At 39.6% G+C, this 15,035-nt stretch overlaps 1 protein-coding gene across 1 annotated transcript in view; it reads right to left on the bottom strand.

Annotated features, from left to right (window-relative positions):
- Positions 1-1,163: 1,163 nt before the first annotated feature.
- Positions 1,164-15,035, bottom strand: part of tead3a (TEA domain family member 3 a) — an 18,356-nt gene continuing 4,484 nt past the window's right edge. Inside the window, exons 3-13 of the mRNA XM_042227415.1 lie at positions 11,261-11,325; positions 10,857-10,919; positions 8,548-8,559; positions 8,040-8,150; positions 7,903-7,946; positions 7,730-7,791; positions 7,511-7,644; positions 7,244-7,414; positions 6,638-6,778; positions 6,348-6,500; positions 1,164-4,944 (exon numbers count right to left, since the gene is read on the bottom strand). Of these exons, the coding sequence (XP_042083349.1) occupies positions 4,831-4,944; positions 6,348-6,500; positions 6,638-6,778; positions 7,244-7,414; positions 7,511-7,644; positions 7,730-7,791; positions 7,903-7,946; positions 8,040-8,150; positions 8,548-8,559; positions 10,857-10,919; positions 11,261-11,325 (1,070 nt within the window). The 3' untranslated portion in view covers positions 1,164-4,830. The remainder of the gene's footprint in view (positions 4,945-6,347; positions 6,501-6,637; positions 6,779-7,243; positions 7,415-7,510; positions 7,645-7,729; positions 7,792-7,902; positions 7,947-8,039; positions 8,151-8,547; positions 8,560-10,856; positions 10,920-11,260; positions 11,326-15,035) is intronic.

Here is a 15,035-nt window from a genome sequence, read left to right as displayed (position 1 = left end):
CACACACAGGTCAGAGGTCAAATGTGCCATTATTTTATATCTTTAAATGGTAGTTTGTATGCTAAAAATCCAAACCACACAGTCACAGTTTCTAAGTTATAAGGCTTTTTGTAAGTTTTCGATCAATAAATCAAGCTGACCAGGATATAAGCCAAATTTCAGCAGATGGTTAACACGACATCCCCATGAAGTTTTATCAGAAAGTAATAATCAGACTCAGCATACTAAAACTTGAGATTGACGTGCATGCATGCAAACAGTACTGAAAACATAACCTCTTCGGTGGAGGCAAAAATGAAATATTCCTGTTTCGAAGTTCAAATCAAACGGATTGCAAATATTACAGCTGTCATACATTTGGATGCACTGCATTTCAGATGAAAACCCTCTTTACTGGACTATATCTGATAGTTATAGCTATTCTCAGATTAACAGGCTTTTCTGCATACAAAACATGATAGAATCGTAACAAACACAAACCTTTTCGAGTCCACACATGTAATTGTAAATCTTAACACATTTTGTGCAATTTATGCAATAAATTATCAATTATCTGAAAAGGGCATTGCTTTGTGTAGTCACATGCAGGGCCTTTTCTTCTTTAATAGCTTTTCATGTGGTAGTGCAGATGTTAGTAATAATAATAATAATAATAAGTGTTGGTCAGTGATAATGAGGAGCATATGAATAAATAAACAAACAGGGTGGTGTTGTGGGGCTAAACTTTGATTTTTTTCAGTAATAATGTTTTATTTAATTGCACCATTTAAAAAAAAAACACTGCAAAAATAATTGGGAAAGGATAAGAAGGAAGAGTCAATAAAGAGATACCCAGAAGCAAACTTCTAAGATAATGGAAAAACTACAGGGAGTGGGGGGTGGGGGAGTAATAATATGAGCACATGCTCGCTGCATAACCGGATTGTTATGGCGAAGTTTCTGCAGGTAACATTTTCCCACCACGCCCTTCAGTTGTACAGTGCAATTGCAGTAAATTCTTGCAGTGTGTGTCATGTGCTCGTATTGAATGAATGTGAATGTATTCATGAGGAAAACGGTAACCCACTAAAATAAGCTTCCAAAGTATTTGAGCCAAGAAAAAAGTGGGAGGGACATTAGTTGAAGTTTTATTTGATAACCTGATCAGGTAAAACTACCATTTGAAAAAAAAACTGACACCAGGATGTTTTTTAAAGTGCCGGGGAGTTCTGCGTGAAACCAAAGCCCCCCCACTGCTCGTCCATAAACGAGCAATTAAGAGTCTTCACTGCAAATATAAAATGACCCCTTGTTAACCAAGACTGTTTTGCTAGATGACAATCTTAGTTGTCAGGGCCACACCCAGGCTTTGCTTATGCTGTCACTGGTGGGGTGGTTGTCATGGCGACAGGTGAGCTGAGTAATGTCTGGGAGAAAAAACTCAGAAGTGTGTTAGAGACAAGTTGTTCATTACCATGACAAACTTACAGTAACATCCGACTTTGCCACATTTGTCCACCTAGGACAGCATTTACGCGTGTGCGGCATTCACTGCATTTTATTATTATCATCAATTATAACAAGAATTGTTTTTGTGTTTTTACTCAAGACACCAATCCCAGAAAAAAAAAAAGAGCACAAAGTAAGCAGTGTTCACCGTCTATTTATAGTCTGGCTACAGACAGAAAGTGTGTGAAGTTAAAGCTCTATAAACTTACTCATCACTTTCCTATATACACCTTGGAAGGCTGCCAAAGCACATACAGACAGGTGACTGCACTGAACGTCTGCCGTGAGCAATCTGGCGGCCGTGTCCCAGTGCATTGTGGTTCCACTTGTGTCCTTATTGCACCATTACCGTAAGTCCACACAAAGCTTATCAATTGTTAGAAATTCAGCAGTGATAAGGGTGCTTGTTATCAGCACCCATGTGGCACACGGATAGCTTGATATGTACAAGACAGATGGGATTCGTCTCCTTCGCAGCCACGAGACTTCAGGCCGACTGAACCTCTGTGAGACATTTTGCACCAACGTGTTAAACAGTTCTATGAAACTCTTACTGCAGCAAGCGGCGGTGCATCGCCTTACTGAGGTTTACCATGTTAGCTTTCATTTGTCTGTACATTAGTCTGTTGGCGTGACTTGGATTAACAGACTGGACAGCCCACGCAGGAGGTGTGACTGAATTTCAAATTGACAGCTATACACGTGACTTCAGGTCAGCTCTGGTATTTGAAGACGTGATTTGTCTTATAGATAATGACCCCCCCTCATGTTAGTGTTAACTGACAAACTGCAGTAATTAAGACCAGACAATTACACACATCTGCACTTTTGAGCCATGATTATCTGAGACAGCAGTGCTTTGCAATATTTAGGCAATATGACTGCAGCACAGAGGGGTTACGTAAACGTAATTCCAGTGTTATAAGATAAGATAACCTTTATTAGTCCCACACGTGGGAAATTTGTTTTGTCACAGCAGGAAGTGGGCAGTGCAAAAGTTATGAGGCAATTATTAGTTATGCAACTATGTGGGAGTGTTGGTTGCAAGTGTAAGTGAAAAAGTTGTGGGACAAAACTGATATGCAAGTGCGTTGTAAAAGCCTGCTATACTTTGGATGCTGTTTAAACATTTGAGCAAAGGGCGCCATCTAGTAGGGCAAACGACACACTGCAATCTCTGTGTCAACGCTGTCATGAGCATAGAAGCGACTCAAACTGTGCCTAGTTGTTAAAACACCAGGGACACTGAGGGATATACGAGTGCCTTTCATATAGCAGCCATGCTCTGCATCTGTGAAACTAAGTCAGGCTTTGTCAGCCTGCATGGAAAGGAGGACAAAAAACAAAACAACCCCCAAAAACACACAAACAGCCCCCGTACTCTCAGACAAACCTTGTAGTATTGCTTATGCTCATATTTCCTTATTTTTGAAAGAAAAAAAGTGTCTTATTAATTCCTACACTACATTTAACAAATGTTTTATGTACCAACAGTGAAAAGCTCCATTTTAATTTAAATTAGGTGCGACCACTTAATTAGGTACACCTGTTCAACTGACTGTTTACCCAGATTACAATTCAGCCAATTAACTGGCAGGAACTCAGAGCAATTAGGCACGTGGACATGATCAACCAGAATATCTAAATTAGGAACAGTGGATTGAAAATGATATTTACCATTTGTTATTTCCAGACCCAGGAAGGCTCGTTTCCTCTCATCTGTCTAAACGTTATGATCAAGACACCAACGCGTAACTTTACAGGTACAGCGTATAGCCAGTTTTAATTCACTGAGCAGGCAGGAGTGACGAGGCACAGCCAAACAGTACACGCAATTATAAAAGAAAACACTTTTGGCTGACCACACAGTGAGTATTAAAATATGATCTCATGTTTTTTTAAAAAAAAGAAAATATAGAGCCAGCTAGCTCTTAGTGTCATGATAGAAAGTCAAATGACAAATTCTCTTCGGCACAGGCAAAGATAGTCCTGCACAGAGAGGCCATGGCAGTGTAATACGAAGTAAAAAACGTGAGGTTTACTAAAGAAAGAGAAAAGCCAAATGTACCAATAATCCAACACATTACATAGAATAAAAGAAAAAAGTGTCAGCTGGATAGTCGTTAGTGTTATCAGGCAAAATCTATCCCAGTGCACTGCTGGTGACCTTAATGAGGTCTGTACCATACCATTGTTTGCATATGAAAACAGATAGACCCCGAACACCCGTCCTTTAACATTTTTAGAGTAACACTTTTTTGCGTTGCTGGTGAAATACAAAAAGAAAGAAAAAAAGTTCATCTTTACAAAAATGGACTATTTACCTTAGGTTTGGCTTACAAACAGTACCGTTACAAGCGTAGTGTACGTGTCCTATACATCAGTGCTCCTCAGCTTAAGGCTTTAGAAATCAAAGCACATTCTTATCCCAACTCGCATGGAGGTAGAAGTACTGCAGCAAGCCCACACAGTCAACGTAAAAATAGTTGCACGTCCACGGACAATGGAGGTGATTCTGTCGTTAAAAATGCTGCAAAGAGCAAAACGTGAACTTAGTCTGAAACTGTCTTAATTCTTCTGTTGTTTAAAACGACAAGTGAGGCAGTCGAAAACACGTCCTCCACTGGAAAGCTTTACAAAGAGAAAGCAAATACTCCTAAAATGATCTCCCTCTTTACACTTTGACACAACATCAAATATAAATACAACATGCTCTTCTTTACATGAGGCTCACTTATACTTTATGCAGTATCCTTGGACCTTCGATTGAGCTGACTGAAGTCCACGATTTCCTACTAAACAGGTAACAGAGGCTATTCCAATGTAGACTCATTCAAACTGTACCTCGCAGAGCTACTGCAGTCTGTAAAAGTAATAGTGTTTGTGGCAGGTTACATGAACGATGAATATTTGTTTTCATAGATTATATTCAAACTCATCTCACATCAGTCACACCTGTGATGCAAATGCAAAGATCCACTTGTAGTGCGTCACACAGTTTTCCATTGTTGATCAAAGGATTGCATGTTAAACTTGATTCACTTTAAAAGGTTTTTTCAATTTCCAATTAGGAAAAAAAGGAGTATCTAATGTATATAAGACCTTTGCGTTTGCCGACTCTTTTGGTTTAAGCAGAGGGATGCTGTTATATGATCATACATCATACATGTTCCAGCAATGGGAAACCATAAACAACAGGCGTGACTACAGTGTGACGGTTGGTCTATTGAAACACGTGTGTTTAGAATAGAGGAGCAATTCTGAGTGTTCAGCTGGAAATAGTGTTTATGGTGTGAGTATCAAAAAGTCCGTGAAGAGTCTCTGCATGTACACAACATGCTGCTAGTCATTAACTAGTCGATAAACATGGTACTGCGCTCCATGTTCGCTCGTGGACACTTCAAACACAAAGGCGATGCACAGCAGAGTCTCCTGAGTTTCTCTGTTGGACACCACCTAGCAAAGACACAAATAAAGACAAGAAAGGCACTGAGGGGGGAGAAAGTACATTTGTCAAAGTGCAGCAAACCTTTTCAAATTCAGTTCATTACATTAAGAAGGTGCAAAAATGCCTTTGCGCACAGTTAGGCCTATAATTTGTTTTTGGTTGGTTTTTTTTGCCTCTGGACACCACCACAGTGGATTTCAAAATAAATAAAATCAATCAATTAATAAATATGTGACCAAACTGCAAGCTTTAATTCAAGGGGGTTTTACAGAAATTTTGGAATAACCCACTCGCACCCATTTTTATATTTCTATTTCTATATTTAGTTCAAAATGAATTGCACAAATATCTAAGATCTCACCTCATTTATGAATATTAATACTTTGATTAAAATCATTTGCAGTGAATGACTGCCTGAAGCCCAAAACTCATGCACATCACCAAATGCTGTTTACTTGCTGACATGCTGCACTAGGTTTCAGCTGCTGTTGTTTTGAGAGTCAGTGAAGTTTTTCAGTAGACTTGGAGGAGATCAGGTCAAGATATGTTATGGTTCAGATTATAAGCTGTTAATCTTGGTTCCACCCCGAGAGCCAGACTCTCTAAAGCTTTCTGGTCTAATCTGTCCTAAGCATGCAGTTAGGTCTGTCAATATTTGGCTGGTACACTCCTTTTTAACAATGTACCAGATTACTGATTTAGCCACTCCCCCCCCCAGTGCAATAAAGGCCTCTCGCACTTACACTGACATGTCTTTAGGCCTCATGTTTAAAAACACAGTGAAAACTATAAATTACAGATTAATCACTTCTAGGTCTTTAATTTACGATGTAAAAGTGTATCGAGTCATAGAAATAAAACTGAAGTGAAACTGAGCACTTTGCATGGACTCAGTGTCAAAGCATGTCTGCTTACTTTGTCATGAAAGGACCATGGCAGTCAGTTGAGGCCTGTTCCTCACCTATTTCATTATTATCATAAAGGTTGACCTCTGATCTTGAGGTCAAGGTCACTGGTGTTGAAACTCCTCTGCCATTTTTAGTAGAGACGACTATATTATGAATGTGTGAATCCTACATCACCTTGTTCTCAAGTTATCATATTCACAAGATTTTCAGCATCGAGCCCAATTTAAATCCACTATGTCGATGTAAATGTGCAAAGCTACAAAAAAGTGTACAATACAGAAAATGTACAGTTGGTTGTAACCCCCCTCGTGCCGTTTTCATGAATTCTTAAAGTTCAGTTTAACAATCGTTTTTAAATGATGCCGAAGGATATTCAACTCTACATTTTATCCACATAATAGTTTGTATGAATTATTAACCAAATCTTGCCTCACACTATGAACCAAAGCACGTTTATAAACAGTGTATGGTTTTGTATTGGTGGTCAGATTACACACACACACCTGTAGAATGGTGAAGTTCTCCAGAACACTGTTCATCATGTACTTCTCCGGCAGGTGTTTGAGTTTGTGGATGAAGTTGATCATATATTCACACATGGGTGAGCGATGGATGCGGAACATGTACTTTCCTCCTTCCAGATGTGCATATTCAGTCTGGTTAGGAGAAATCCACATGCGTTATTTGCAGTTAAAACACATGCAGGTGGGGTCTAATGTAAATATATTTGAGTATGTGTACATATATTCAACAAATAAGATCCATTATTAAAATGTGTGAATAATTTTCTCACCTCAACCTTTTCCACCACCTGTTTACCAAAGGAGCAGACCTTTGTTGAAACACTGATAGTGATGTTTTCTGTTCCGCTGTACTGGCTGCTCACGCCGTAAAAAGCGCCAGAACCTTCCTCGATGTCACTGCTCAGGTCCGCCTAAAACAAGGAGGATGAGATGGACACAGAATGAGTGCGATAAAAAATAAAGGGGTAGAAGAAAATAAATGAAGACGTCACCACCAAAGACTATAACTGTAGTGTTTAATACTCACACGTTACATGGACCGAGCTAGAAACTATTCAAGAACTTGTGTTTGATTTGCTGAATAATAATAATGCAACTAAAAACACTTGTTTAAGAACAAAAAAGTGAAAAAGTAATTTCCTGCATAATTTCTAGTGTTACACTGGCTTTGCTTCCCCCGTGTGGTGTAGCAGGTTATTACCTCACACTGCAAAATGAACTCTACAAAAGACCCAATTTTTTGTTTAACAAAGTGAAAGTAATCTCGTGTAAACACTTAAGCATGCTAGTGCACATGTCCTAAACGCCAGCTCAGTTTGAGATTAGAACTTGCTGACTTTCTTTGCTAAAATGGTTTAGTGTTGTTGGTAACGTACCCAGAACTTGACAAGAAAGAATGCATTGTGTGGCCCTTTTTCGTAAAGCTCTTTCAGGCCTCCTTTCTTCTCAGAGAACTTGTCGTAAATCTGCCTCACGTCTATGGACTCCAACACTGGGTCACTGTAGCCAGGGTTTGATGGGCCAATGTGCACGAACAGATGTTTATGCTGTAGAAGGGAAGGAGAAATAAGTCCAAGAGGGTAAAAAGAAAGAAAATTTTTATATTGAGGACTCTTGTTTCAAAAGGTTCTGGCTGTCTGTACCGTCTCTCTGTCTCGTTGAGTCTCCATGAAAGCAGAGTACTCCAGTAGCCGTAGTTTTGCAGAGGCAATGGTTCTGTCTTGCCATACAGGAGCTGCTATAGCTGCAGGTCGAGGGGGTGGCAAGGCCTCATAACCTGTTTAACATTTAAAACTGTGAAACAATTCAAATAACAATATTTATTTAAAAAAAAAAACTGTGCAAATCAAGTTCACACTTACTGATAGGTGCAGGGACGGGGGCTGGGAGTGTAGTGTACGGCGGCTGTGCAAAGGGCTTGATGCTGTAAAAACAAACAGAAGAAATAACCCCAAAAATGAGTAAATGTACCTGCTTACGCAAGAAAGTTTGATTTTCAAGACAGAAAACCGAGGTATGTGCCAGCTATACTTACTCCTGAGAATGCCCAGGCTGTCCTGGCATAGGGCCGGGCCAAAACTACACAAAAGAGAAACAGGTTGAGTAAAACGATTTGCTCACGTTTACCCCGAAAAGTAGAAAACAACAGATGTGTTTGTGTTAGCGTCTCACTCTGACTGGTGGAGGAAAGGGAGTCTGGGGTTTCATTACACTCGCAGAGACGATCTGAGCTGATGAGAGATTGGCCACCGTCTGCAGCGCCTTGTCCTTCGAGACCTGGTCCTGAATGACAAAGACAAAGTAAAACACAATGACAAAACTCTGAAACGTCACAATAAAATGCAGGTTATCATTCCAAGATCAGCCAACTCCAAAGGCCACTTTAGACAGCAAGCCAGCCAGCATGTAGTGTACATAAGCATGATGCAGCAACTATATGGAAAAATAGCGCAGAAAGCAAAGCGCACATGAGGGGGAGCCGAAGCAGGAGGCAAACCAAGTAAGAAGAGCTAACCGTCACCAGTATTTCACTAAAGCCACTAAAACGAAAGAGCAACAAGCAGGGGGTTTTTTTGAGTCTGGCAATAAAACTGCAACTGTGGACTAGCAGCAATGTGATGCCAACCACACAACACAGAAGCCTGAAGCAGAAAACTGTAGTTGCATAACCGAAACTTACCAAGTTCATGGCCTATGGCAAAAAAGACATTTTATTAATTAACTTCAGTACATTCAAAGTAAAAGCAGATCACAAAATCATTGTTAGGAATATGCCTTGTTCATACTTCAGAAAACATTTAGATACATTCACTTTTTGCATGTTTATGTGTGAATAAAAGTTTTTTATTTTCAAAATTGAATAGAATAGAATAAAGCTTTATTATTCCACGAATGAGAAGTTTGGCTGTTACGCAGCTCTTATGGCAACTGGAATATAAAATATAGAAGCCAGACACAAAGTGGTCTTATATTAATAAGCAACTGAAGTTCGCATATAGAGATAACAATGTACAGAAATATGTATAATAATTGTACAGAGATATGTACGTGTGTGTGGGGGGGGTCCTTCGCTCCTACACTGTGGGTGTAAAAGTCCACTGCTGAACGAGCTGCTCAGTGCTCGCAGTGTCATGCAGGGGGTGGGGGGTGTTGTCCATGATGATGTTAGCTTAGACAACATGCTCTCCTCCCCAACCTGCTCGATGGACTTCGGCAGACAGTCCAGGACACAGCTGGCCCTCCTGACCAGTTTGTTAAGTCTCCCCCTGTCCCTCTCTGCCGTTCCACCGGTCTAGCAGACCACAGCTTAAAGATAGCAGATGCTAGAAGTGTTCCTAGAAGCACATCCTGAAGTTTTCTCTTTAACTACGGAAGCAAGTATTTCTTCGATAGAACCCAAAGCTAACTAATCGGTGTTCAGTTAGTTAACTGCAGAGAGGAGTACCATCTCAACAAGACTCAATCACTGATGATTCATGATTAGTCTGGGAGTAGTGCTGGTGGCACCATCAAAGTCTCAGCTAATGTCAGCGGATGACCCAGAAAGAATAAACTGCACAATCCATGTGAGCATGGCCGACAATCGAAAGTGACTGATGTCCACAAAGAACTTAATTTATAGTCCAAATGCTTTGACATACTTATTTCAACTATTTCTTTAAATAAATTTGTCAGCAAATAAACAGATGTGCGCATACATGAATAATAAATTAAATAAATAAAATCAAAAACCTAAAAACACAATTTTCACTTTGGTGTCGTGAGTTAATGAATTTAGGTTCATTTTTCAAGTTAAAATGAAATTTTCATGGGTGCAAAAGGTGAAATCAGCTGTAACTGTAGTCAAAAGCACTGCCTTATACTGAAAGAGCAGGATATGTCCTACTGATCTGTTCCAGCATAAAACTGAGTCCTTTGTTTATATCTGGAGATTATAAAGGTTACTCTCCACATGTGGACGGGAGAGCAGGTGGTTCAACAGATTTGGTGTAAAATGATGGTTTGTTTTGTGTAGAACAGAGAATGGTAAAACCACAAGAAAGAAATAGAGAGAAAAGATAAAAAGAAATGTAGGAAATGTTCAAGAGCAAGAATCTAAAGAAAGAGAAAAATCAACGGAGAAAACTTTTGAAATTCCTCAAATGGCCACATTAAAGACACCTTGCATGTTTACTGATATGGGGGCATGCGTGTAGGTTACATGCCGCTAGCATTGTAAACTAAGTGGTCAACAAAAGCCAGCAACCTAATCTGTATTTGTATTTGTATTTGTATTTATTTATTTATTGTCATTGTCAGAGAACAATGAAATTGCATTTGGGGCTTCCGTACAACCCGTAAATAAAATAATGAAGGAAATAATAAATACCCCTTAAAACCCAAGTGTAAATATTTAACCCAGTGTGACTCCAGTGCATCTCATGCAATTATTTGTCTAAGGCCACAAACTTGATCCAAGTGAAATGACCAACGTACCAGCCATGCATAAAAATGATGCCAAACATATATAAACACTCAAGAAAACAAACTTGTGTACTGTGCAATGCTAGACAATACAAGCAAAAAAAAATAAATAAATGTCTGTGCCCTACTGACTATATTCCAATCATGCAGCAAAGTCCTTCTATACTGGATTTAACTTTGGTCCATCAAAGTTTTCTACTGGTCTCGACAAAAAGGCTCCATGAAGGTTATATTGATCGTCTGCAATTTGATTAGCAGTTGCAGTTCCCTGGAGACTCGTATGGCCGATGTTAAGAACTAAGAGCAAGGCACCAGTTTTAAGGGCACGAGTCTCATGAATATGGTTGGAAAATATAGTTAAATATAGTTGTAGTTTTAAGGTGGTGGGAGTCGGCTTTGACAGTAAAGATACCCCCAATACAGGTAGTACCCCAGCAGAAAAATCTGCGTCTAAGATTGGGTCAAGTTACATCTGAGCATGCAAAGCGAAGCGGCTAGCATTGCAAAGTCAGTGAGCATGTATACCTTCAGCTTAGACTGAATCTCGCGAGACTTTCTCTTGGCCAAGACTTGCAGGTGACTAGAGACCTGAGGAAAGACAGGATGAAGGAAAAGGAAAAGGAAAGAGAAAAGAAGAAGGCTGTGACTACAGAGAGGAGTAGAGTATAGTCAGTGAGAACCCACCTTGATGCTTGCCTGGTATTCTCGTACCCTCTTACGTGCCAAAACCTGAATATGACTAGACACCTGTGGACCCAGGGTTACCCCCGTGAAAACACACATTTACACAATGATTTCATCATTTTAAACAGACAGTCCATAAATATTCATTTAAACAAGGTGGAACAAGTTACAATGAACAAGATGCACTTAAATCCTGTTACATAAAACAGATCAGTGGTGTAGTCGACACAAATATCTGTGCGTACCTGTTTGCGTGTGCGTGTCTTCCCCGTTCGCAGCTTGATATAGCGAGCTATCAGCTCATTTCGACCTGACATGACATAGAAACTGATAAAATTAGAATGACTAAAAAACATAAACACATTATACAATTGTTAAGTTATTCTTAAACTGCACTGTTTGGGCAGATATAGCTCACACCTTATGAGCAGACTTAGCATGGGCATATTCAAATGTCTCCCTGTAACAGTCACTCTCTAGTATTTACATTACTAGTATGTGGCCAAGCTGCAGTATTGTTTGGGCTGTTTGTGCTGCTGACAAACTGATTTGCAAAATGACATCGAGAAAAGTAAGAAAACAGGAGTGGTAAAAAAATTACAAGGTAAATGTGGGACTGACATGACTATTGATATACAATAAAATGTATTTAAATCTTCATATGATCAAGGAACCATATCAACTTAATCTAAAAAACAGCATCAATTCACTCATCAGTTCTACTATATCAAACGTTATTTGAGGCTGTTAGGTGGTTGCTAAGCAACAAGATGACTATATATTGCACGTGTCTAGCTTTGTGTATATAAATAAACGAAAATGATCCCAAGCTTGCTTTAATGGTGTCGCAGGTGCAGAAATGCAACAAATGGGTCGTTTTAGCCCACGTGTAGGTGGTTGCTAGGCAACGTGAGGACATCACTACTGTGTGCCAGCTCAGCTCCAATTATGTAGAAGGGTTTTGTGGTCAGACAGGTAGACAGAGCTTTCATGTATTATAGTAAGATTGCAAGTAGCTGCAGGCAGTAGCTCCCTCTGCTGCTTGAGCCACGTAGGACCCTGTAACTTTTTATGATGCTGTAAAAATAGACAGAATCACAGCTCCAAAACTGAACTGCGCGATTTTCTGAGGAGGAATGTCCTAGTAATCAAAAGAAATTTACAATAACAAATCTAAATGGCTGCATTTTTTTAAAGCCAAAGTTAATTATGACTGTTGTGGTTGATGTATGACAAAGGTAATGTAAAGCAAATAAGTTTTTTTAAAAAGGACCATCGTTCCTATGTATGTCTGTACATATTAAAGTTGTTAAATTGCACCACTTGTTGCATCCCATTTGTTCACTGAAACAAATATGAATCTAAAAGACAGGCGGACATGGGTGAACACTCCACATTAAGCTAAACTTCATTTGCCTTGAATCTGAAGCCAAATGTGGTTGTGGTCCAGTAGTTTGTGTCTCGCAATGTAAAATACAATAAGTACAATCGTAACACAAATGGCTGGACCGAGAGTCCTTATTGTTTGAGTTTAGTGGTCACAGTGACATTCAAATTTATGTTTAGACTGTCCCGAACTTACTGGTCAAGTTCTAAAATGAAGCTGTGCATACTTTTGAATCCACTGTCTGTATCTGCAAGCATAAAATAAAACCTCAATGTGATGCCACTTATGGTGAAATGTTTTAAGTGTGAAAGTGTGTTTGTGTGTGTCTCCAAGGTAGTGAGATTCTTATAAATCCCCATAAAGACTTGTCAAGTTCTCCTTTTCTCAGGCTGTAAGACATTTCTATTAAGAATAGCATGTATTAATTTTTAGTCAGGTTTGCGTTTGCTTGCTGGCAGACATTCAAAAGCGATGAAGAAATGGTGGGAATGGAGAGAAAAGCAGAGGAGAGGTCATGATATTGTTAACAGACTTCCAAAATGTGGTCAGCACAGACTGCCTGGTCAGCTCTTTCCTGCTCCCTCTTCTCAGTTCCAACCCACACCCGATGATCTGCTCGTCGCTTGTAACTTCTAAGTAACCCATTATACAGCACGCCGCAAGCGGTTAAATATAAAGGTGACCAGACTGATCCCACAGCTGTAATCATTTAGCACACATGCACACTTACTAACATCATCATCATCACCATCCTTTTTTCTGGAAAAGGCTGTGACGCTGTAGGGATTTCAGATGAGTCACATCAGCACTGTTAAGTTACCAGAGCACAGAATTTCCCAAAATCAACAGAAGGGGCTGACTCAGACACAGCAGTCTGCTCCAATTCCCAAAACAGGACACATGCACTACCCTGCAGCCTGCCACTACTCCACATAAGGGTAAAAGCTCTTTCTTTAGATGTCAGATCTATTTTGCTATAATATAAAGGCAAGATAAGCTACAACTATAAATATGTAATATAACCGAGCCACAAGGTGAGGGCACAAACCAGTGTACTCATAGTGGGCCGTCCCAAGTCCTGATAAATGTGACGGTTGCATCAGGAAGGGCACCTGGAATATAATCTTTGCCTAATCAAACATGCGGATCATCAAGAATGTAATTTCCATACTTGATTGGAAAGGGCCTGGGTGAACAACAATAGCCCCTGGTACTGTTAGCTAAGTGGGTGCCAGTGGAAACTGTGGTACTGTTGGCCGAAGACAAAGAAAGAAGAGAGGGGGAAGGCGTGTTTGAAGGCAGCAAGAAAGACGGAAAGGCAGGACTGAGGAGGTTTGAGTAGGAATTTAAATGCAGGAACTATGACGGGTAAAGGGAGAGAACTGGCCGACATGATGGATACGATAATACGTGCAAGAGACCAGATGGAGGGGAAGGAAGACCAGAAGAAACAGAGGTTGATTCCAACTGTTCTACCATGGTGTAGATAGGAAGTGAAATGAAGTAGGAAAGAAATTCCAAGTAAAAGTATGTGAAGAGGGTTGTTGAGGTGGAGAGAGTCAGAAATTTAAACTGATCAAGCTGAAGGCGTGGTGTTGAGTGTAATCCCACAGGCTGGATGTCCGTTAAAAGAGCACAAGGAATTCTGAAGTAGACTGAATAAAGTGATACAGAGTATTACCAGAAGGGAACAGAGAAATGATGAAAAGGAGACTCCATGGAGAAACGAGGACATGCAACAAAGTATTCAAAGAAAGCAAAGAAAAAGTCAAAGGGGAGTGGTTGGATAGATGAAGAAAGCAGGAGTATTGGAAGGCTAGTCATCCAGCAAAGAAAGAGGTGGTAAAAGCAAAGGAAAAGGTTTATAGTGAGTTGTATGTAAGACTAGAAACTAAGGAAGGAGAACAGGACTTGTTCTGAGTGACTTTTGGGCTGGAAAGGATGTGCAGCATGCTAGGATGATTAAGGATAGAGATGAAAATAAGATGCAATGAAAAACCCCCCACAGCTGAATCATGTTGAGTCTTGATGTTGCACAGTTGGGTACTAGAGGGTACAAGGCAACTTGGGCATCGCAGGTTTGGTACACTAAAAAGGTAACAATCTGATCGGAGTAGAGTCAGGCAGAGCGTAAACAAGTAATCCACAACTTGTGACAATAAAACAATTTATTTTTTAACTACACTGCCATGCTTAGTAAGGACTGATTAATCACTACACACAGCAGATGTTAGAAAAAGTTTTTTACATGACTGAAATAAAAGGATAAATACGTGGATTTTAAAAACACTAAATATGCATATATCAATCTTTAAAAACAACCCAGATATTTGTCACCGTGTGCTGAAAATGTTTTTCAAAGTCTAATAACGATGGATATAGGTGTGGTGTGATTTAAAAGCAGTAGATGGCAAAGTTAGTATATTATTTTTCATCTGCATTACTTATTAAATCATTAGAGTATTTATCCAGCACCCATCTAACTGCCAAATGATTATGAAGAGATAGATGATGAAGAAGCTGAGTGTTAAGTTTCAACAAACTAAAATATCAATCCAATATTAAAACATCATTACTGACACGCACACACACACACACACACACACACACACACACACACACACACACACACA

This window comes from Haplochromis burtoni, unplaced genomic scaffold (genome assembly GCF_018398535.1).
Source record: "Haplochromis burtoni strain Fernald_Lab_line unplaced genomic scaffold, NCSU_Asbu1 Contig_9, whole genome shotgun sequence".
In the NCBI taxonomy this organism is placed as follows: domain Eukaryota; kingdom Metazoa; phylum Chordata; class Actinopteri; order Cichliformes; family Cichlidae; genus Haplochromis; species Haplochromis burtoni.
The sequence above is the reverse complement of the archived record's forward strand: the minus strand, read 5'-3'. Positions and strand labels throughout refer to the sequence as shown.